The 8,055-nt window shown below is 31.3% G+C and overlaps 1 protein-coding gene across 1 annotated transcript; it reads left to right on the top strand.

Moving 5' to 3' along the window:
• The first annotated feature begins 4,003 nt into the window (after positions 1 to 4,003).
• LOC145158705 (protein FAR1-RELATED SEQUENCE 5-like) lies at positions 4,004 to 5,567 on the top strand. Its single transcript, XM_079077563.1, has 5 exons — positions 4,004 to 4,100; positions 4,327 to 4,437; positions 4,545 to 4,859; positions 5,007 to 5,325; positions 5,393 to 5,567. Exons 1-5 carry the CDS (start codon positions 4,004 to 4,006, stop codon positions 5,565 to 5,567), a joined length of 1,017 nt encoding a protein of 338 aa, XP_078933689.1.
• The last annotated feature ends 2,488 nt before the right edge of the window (positions 5,568 to 8,055 follow it).

The following is an 8,055-nucleotide window of genomic DNA, read 5'->3' as shown; positions in this document are numbered from 1 at the left end:
GCAGGCGCAGATCTCAAAGACTGCTTCTGTCTTTTCTATCCATTGTCTTAATATCATAACCCCTCCAGTTCCATTAAAATTCAGGGGTTTGGCGTTCGTAAAATCTTTATAGGTGCACTCTCGTGGGTGCCCATGACTCTCTCCATGGTTCGAAGGAAATACCCCAATTCCCGAACCAGTAGCGCCATAAGTATTGATATGTGTCATGGCAGCCGCTACAGCCGTCGTGACTGCTGCTTGGAACATAGCAGCATCGAACTGAGGAGGTGGTGGTGGTGGTATCGGTGCTTCAGTACCATTGTTACGTCTTGGATTTCTTCTAGGAGGCATCTTTCAACTATAAGTTGAAAATAATCGGAAAATGATAAGAATCCAATAGTACAGAAAATAAATGTGTCCTATGAACTAAATCGCCATAGTTCAACAACAAGAGATAGTATGAATGGTATTGGGTTCTAATGATAGAAGAATGAAAGTATTTGGACAAGGATTGTCGGGAACCAATCCAACTGTCAAAATCATTGATATTCAAGATGTAATTATAAAGACTTTAAGCCTACCACAGAAGGTGAGTAGTGTATTCACCAACTCACTAGGTCGTATTGGGCTCTTAATTATTAACGTGACCCGCATGGTTTTCTGCCACTTCGTATGACTTGCGAGTGGTATCCTCTGTTCTCTGTCCTATTCCTGACGAAAGCAATCTGATGTCCACTTATATCCCTTTGGTATCTTCTGGCATCCTACTAGCTTCGTACTCTTTGTTTGTTCCCTTCTCGAAGTTCTCTCTGTTGACTATTTTAGTGAGGTGGTGTCTCTAGTCAAGTTATCGGTGCGAGAATGGGAATGTCTAGAGAATCTATGAGAATACTCAATCTATTTCTAGTACAAATTTTAAATTGAGATCCTTATTGAATCTTTCTATAATCACATAGGGTATACAAATTATATATAACTCGGATCTAATAGTCATTCGAATATGTGATACTACTCCAAATCCACATTCAGACAAGGAAAAGGAAGTGAAGCGAAACCACACATTCTAAGTCTATGAGATCTTTATTATATATAACTCTAGTGAGACTTGAGCCATCGACCTCAAGAAACCACTAGGCTAGAAGACATTTGATTTTTACGAAATTATTTATTTTCTCCTTTTTAGAGAGGGTGGACAATGTGTTAAAAAACGAGAACTAGATTAATCAACTTATTTTTTTAATAGTTTATCACAAAATTGTGAAATTTTTTTGTTAGTCCTTATTAAACATATTTAAACAAGGGATGTCAGATATGTTCCCGTGTGTATATATAATTCTTTTAAGAAATTATTTATTTTTCCTTTTTTAGAGAGGGTGGACAACATGTTAAAAAAACGAGAACAATACCAATCTACTTATTTTTTAAATAGTTTATGAAAAAATTGCCAAAAAAAATTGTTATTCCTTACAGTAGTCATCAAATTTGCAATTAGCCACCACAAAATGTATGGTCTCCGCCAAAAAAAAAAATTACTTACTGCAAAATTGTGATTTAAAATCAGAAATGCTTAGGGAGTTATTGGTAGTGAAAAATTTTCATTTTTAACAAATGTTTATAGAAAATATGGTTGAGTTTTTATTTTCAATTTTCAATGAAAATATTAAAAAAAAATACAGTTTCATTTTAGAAATTTAAAAAACTGTAAAAATCACTTTTCTAATTTACATAAAATTTGAAAAACGGAAAATTATCGTTTTCTTGAAATTTTTTGGAAAAATAATCAACCAAACCTATTTTAGTTTTCATGTTATTTTTAGATGGCTCCAAAGTGTTCTAAAGTAAGTAATTACTCTGATCCTGATTTGGTGCTTTCTGGAAACCATCTTATGGAACCGGCCTTCTTGACTTAGTCTTTCTAGAAGTCTTTAAGCAATTTGAAATAATATGGTTTTTGCAACGTAACATTTTTGATGGATACCTTTCTCATCATATAGTTGTTGGTGGTCCGTTTCAAGATTCACGAACAATATCTATAGGCACTTACAGAAAGTAACTAAGGCGTCAAAGTACTCTTGTCATTGATTTGTTGAAGCAATAGGGTATTCGATCGGTTTATAACACTAGTTTTAGACATAACTTTTAAGGTAACGAATGAGGCAAAAGGTATCATGAGGATCGTTTTGTTTTTGTGGGTAAAGCTAGATGGTTGTTTGTTAGCTAGTGTTGCTTAATTTGTACATACCGAAGTCATAGAATCTAGTTCTGTAAAAAGTGACGGAAATGCAAACATTTGCTTGTGGGCATAAATTCTTGAAGTTTTGATGTTCAAACATGCCCTAGCTACAAAATATAATATATTTACAAGGGTCCTACATATCATTCTATTTCGAAAATCTAATCCAATCATCCATATATAGTCACTTCATGTTGCATCAAAGGTTCCTTCAACGCACCATTCTTAACTAGATAATAAACTTATCCCGTATACGCATCACAACTGCACATATCACGTCCTGCAATATATACGACATACATTCCTTAATTTAAGCAAAAGCATGCAGCTTGCTATATTTTTTACTTTGGGAGGGAGGGGGTGCTAAATAGCTAGGGAGAGGATAATCACACAAGATAAATATTCGCTGGACAGAAAACAGTAGAATTAGAACATATAAAAAAACTTACTTGTGTAGGTAGGGTAAGCATAGCATCAACAAGAGGAAATATCATATCATCCAAAACTAGAAACTGTATATGCATATAATGACCGAGAGACATGAACAAACTCATAATGTCTAGGAAAAATCCCACATGCCGTAATATAATACGCTTCTGTTCCCATAGTAAACCTGCACATATATAAGAGTCATATATGCATGTCTAGAACAAACAAACAAAACAAACAACATGCTAGGCCAAAGGTACGTAGAATATTAAAAATCATAGATAGATAGAGTCTTGCCTGCTGCCATATCCAAAACCCTTAATAATTTGGAATTTGTGGTGTTACGTGGTGAGTAATGAAGCCATATATCAATCAGTTGAAATCCATGAAACAAAATGGCCTAAAATGAATATAATGTATGTAGATAAAAAAACAACCATGTTAAAAATTGAAAGTCAAATAAAATATAAAAGAAAACAAAAATTCCATAACTTAATCAATGCAGATGGAATTAAAATACACAGGTTGGTGTATGTACAATGTACGTACGTGTAGTGTTTCCAAAGCGATACTTAGAGGCTCAAAGAATAACAACCAAAACAGAGGCGACGGACTATTGTTGTGTAGCTCATTAAATACATCTTGCAAATATGTAAAGAATAAATCTAGCTAGGAGATAAGCAAGCATGAAAAGTGATAATTAACATGGATGCATGATCATAGATATCCATATCCTCTAAGTAATTAATATGCAAGTAAACAAAAATTATAATACCTAGAAATTAATTCAAGAAATAGAAGAATTTTGAAGCAAATACATACGTACCAAAGTGAAAGGACAGTGACATTCATCAAGAAAGTAGAATATATAAGAAAAGCAAAACGTATACAGGAGTAAGTCGAGTCAATTTCTGAACGCGATGCATTCAGCCGTTCAAGGTGTATCCTTGTTAACGCGTTAACCGTCTGTAGAAATAGAAATTCAAAATTAATATCCATAAGTTTACCTATATATATATATATATATATATATATATATATATATATATAGGGGAAGGTTATTGCAAAAATACATAAAAGATGCGAAAATACAAGAACCAATCAGAAAATGACACATCATTAAACTTTAATATTATTAATAAATCATTAAACTAAATTATAAAGGGTATAAATGTCATTTAAAAATTATTGAAATGCACGTTTTCAATGTATTCTTAATAATACCTTCTAAATCAGAAACTGCAAACATATAAACGGTTAATAAGGCTATTAACCAACATCTCTATGATTCGCCTATTCAATTTATCCGAATCTTGATGAATTGAAATACTCCAATGAAAAAATCTTATTGAAAGAAAAAAGATGAATTTTCAAGAAGATATTCTTACATCGACAACAACTGATTATCAAAACTTAACAATTGAAAAATCAGGAAGTGTATTCAACGATCATAATGCAGGCAAGTTTTCAATCTGTTTGTATTTGATTTGAAAAACGGTAGGTTATTTAACTTCAATTGATCTTCCGTGAATTAATATCAAACATTAATAAGGTGTTTAATTACAAAGAAACTGCATACTTACATTAATTCAATGTTCAATTAAAGAAGATATTGATTAATACAGAATAACAGATACGTTACAAAAAAAAAGTTTCAAATAAGATTGCATAATTTTTTTTCGCAGAATTTTTATATGGAGATGGAGTCGATTTTTATGTTCCAACTACTGGAAAAGAAATACAATCATCAATTGATTTCAGCATTGATGAATCAGAATCATACAATATTTGTTCAGGTGATCAATCAGAAACATTAATCACAAATTATTTAGGCAAGTATTCAACCTTAATATTAAGTTAATATATTTTTATTAGAATAACTACAAATTTCATATATAAACAGAACCAATTTATCCCGAAGGAGACGATTTATATCATCCAAATGTTGAAAAAGAATTGATTCCTAAGGAAAAAAATTCTTTTCCATCATTGAATGAAGCAATTGAAATGTACCGGAAGTATGGGAAAGCTGCTGGCTTTGGAATTAGAATGGGAACTTCAACTTATTATGGAGATTATACTCTGCGAAAAAAACATATAAGGTGCAACAAGTATGGTCAACCAAGGAAAAAAAGTATTGATACATTGACATCAAGAGGTCTGAAAAAGAAAGAAAGAAAAAGTTATCATAAGGTAACAGGATGCATGGCTATGATAGGTTTTCACAGAGATCATAAAAGTGATACTTTTACAGTATACAAATTTCAAGCAGTACATAATCACCCACTTAATGATTTTGATCAAGAAAGCATTTGTAGTAAAAGCCATAAGTTGACAATTTGTGATCAATAACTTATTGTGAAAGCTTCTACTTTAAACATTGGAGCTACAAAAGCACACAAGTTACAAGCAATTCTAAAAGGAGGCTACGATAATGTAACTGCATCCAAGATTGATTACAAAAATTTCTGGAGAGATTATATGAATATAGTTGGACCTAATGATGCTCAATGTGTTGTGGACCAGTTACAAATTCGTAGAGATAATTATCCAAATTTCCACTTTGAATATAAGTTAGATGATAAAGTACTAAATGCTATGTTTTGGGCAGATGAAACTGCTAAAGAAAATTACTCTAAGTTTTCTGATGTGATTTCAATGGATGCGACTTACAGAACCAACAGGTACATTTCAATATAATATTTATATTTATATTAAAAATTTATTTATATGTTATAATATACATTACAGGTACAATATGATTTTTGTTCTTTTCACTGCCATTAACAACCATGACAAGACAATCAATGTTGGGGCTGGACTCTTATCGGATGAAACAATAGAGTCATACACATGGTTGTTAAGAGCTTTTCTTAAAGCACATGGAAAAATTCATTCCATGATTTTGACTGATGAATACATTTAAAAAATATATATTTACAATTATACCCTTTCAATATTAGAAAATTATATTAATTACAATATACATGTGTCAAAAACTGAATGGTTCTCGCATTTTCGCATAATATATATATATATATATATATATATATATATATATATATATATATATATATATATATATATATATATATATATATATGAATCAAGAGGAATCTTGATGAAGTGACAAAAATTCGGTGAATTGTTGAGATGGGTGCACCAAAAGATTATATATATATATATATATATATATATATATATATATATATATATATATATATATATATATATATATATATATATATATATATATATATATATGCAAGTGATTAGTTATGGACACAACCAACTTAATTATACTCATATATGTAAAAGTTGCTTAAAGATTTAGAAGACACGAGTGGCAGTATGTGAGAGAGTGGGTGGGTACCTTGTGGATTACATATATATATATGTGATGATTAGAAAACAAATCTAATGTGGTTTCGGTTCTCAGTCGTCCAGTTTATATATATATATATATATATATATATATATATATATATATATATATATATATATATATATATATAATCTTTTGGTGCACCCATCTCAACAATTCACCGAATTTTTGTCACTTCATCAAGATTCCTCTTGATTCATACGTATTCTTTTATGGAAACTCCTCAATCGCCAATTGTAAAGGAGATTGAGGGGGGCAAAGCATCCCCCCCCTCCCCCCCCCCCCCCCCCCCCAACTAGCTCCGCCCATGGGTGTTACAGAGATGTTACATTATTAAGTCAACATTCAAAACTCGCAAGGCTGAATCTGGAAAAGAGAGGCATACATATTTATTTTGGACTATGCAAAATAGAAAGGTTGGACATTAAGAATGTGATAACCAAGGCAATTTTGTGGGATTTATGGGACTATATGCGGGAACAATAGGATGTTCGATAACAAACTTAAAAACAACAATGAGTTAGCCAATGAGGTGCAATTTCATGAATTTTTTGGATTAAGAATCGTACTTGTAAAGCTGCCACACTTACGGCGTGTTCGGCAAAATTAGCTGGTAGCGGTGTGGCTTGTAGCGGGTAGCTTGTAGCGTTTTGTTAAACGCTACATGAAGTAGCATTTGGATTTGGAACGTTTTGTTTAAACTAAACGCTAGAAGCTTGTGGTGCTGAACGAGGCTTTCTGTTCAAAACGGAGCATTTTGTCAAACGCTAGAAGCTAGAAGCTCTCAAACGCTCCAAAACGCTACGTGACGAACACATCCTTAATTGATTTGATTGGTATATTGACTCTAATCAGGTTTGTGTGTAATTCATGTAACTCTAGCTGCCCACTAGCTTCTTTTTAATATATTTCTTTCTTGTTGTTAAAAAAAACATTCAAAACTCGCATTAGTGATAGGCAATAGTTATTTAAGTGATTCAAATATTCCTTTTAGTTTACTTTCTTTCATTGTCAATTGTGCTTTGTATCAAAAGAGAAGTGAGAACTTAATTATTATCTTCAATTCTCCGTTCATGTTAGGAACAGTTTGTGGTATACCGTATACTATAATGTTCCTAATTTCTAACAAACTAGTCAACTCTGCAATTTCATGAGCAAAGCAATTGGATAAAGGTACCACAAGCCTTAGAAGCCATGTGACTTAGAAATGGCTATTAAGCAGGACATGTGGCATAGGAAAACTACTCTTTTATTAAGAAGGGTAGATAATAGAAAAAAACAAATTATCCCATTTATAATATGTAGAATTATAATTTACCCACGGAAACTTTTATTAGGAAATACCTAAAATAGCAATTATATATATATATATATATATATATATATATATATATATATATATATATATATATATATATATATATATATATATATATATATATATATATATATATATATATATATATATGATTGCTATTTTAGGTATTTCGTAATAAAAGTTTCCGTGGGTAAATTATACCTTTTACATATTATAAATGGGATAACTGATACCCACATGTATATCCACTAACCCAATGGGTATTTACTAACAGGGTACCCGACCGGATATATTGGGTTTGGTATACAATTTTACAATCGGGTATGGGACTCGACTCACTAATACCCGTCCCATACCTATCTATTGCCATCCCTAATTAAAGGTGTAAAAATATTGGCTCTAAATTGGTTTCGGTTTAAAAAAATGTTTTTTTTAAATTGGTTTCGGTTATTATTAGTTTGGTTTTTTCGGTTTTTTTAAGTGAAATTTTGCTAAAAAAAATCAGGTTTCGGTTAAAAAGACGGTTCGGTTCGTTTTCTAGAAAACTGATAAAAATCCGTTTTCAATTTTTTTAAAAGCTATATTAAACCGGCGGTTCGGTTTTAGATTTTAGATTATAAAAAAATAGTTCAGTTTTATTAGGCTGGTTAAAATTACCGGTTGGCCTTGTGCACCTCTAGTTTAGATGTTGAGGATATGGGTTTTCAAAAT

This window comes from Lactuca virosa, chromosome 2 (assembly GCF_052849685.1).
Source record: "Lactuca virosa cultivar CGN04683 chromosome 2, Lactuca_virosa_CGN04683_v6, whole genome shotgun sequence".
In the NCBI taxonomy this organism is placed as follows: Eukaryota; Viridiplantae; Streptophyta; class Magnoliopsida; order Asterales; family Asteraceae; genus Lactuca; species Lactuca virosa.
This window is presented reverse-complemented; position numbering and strand designations above follow the sequence as displayed.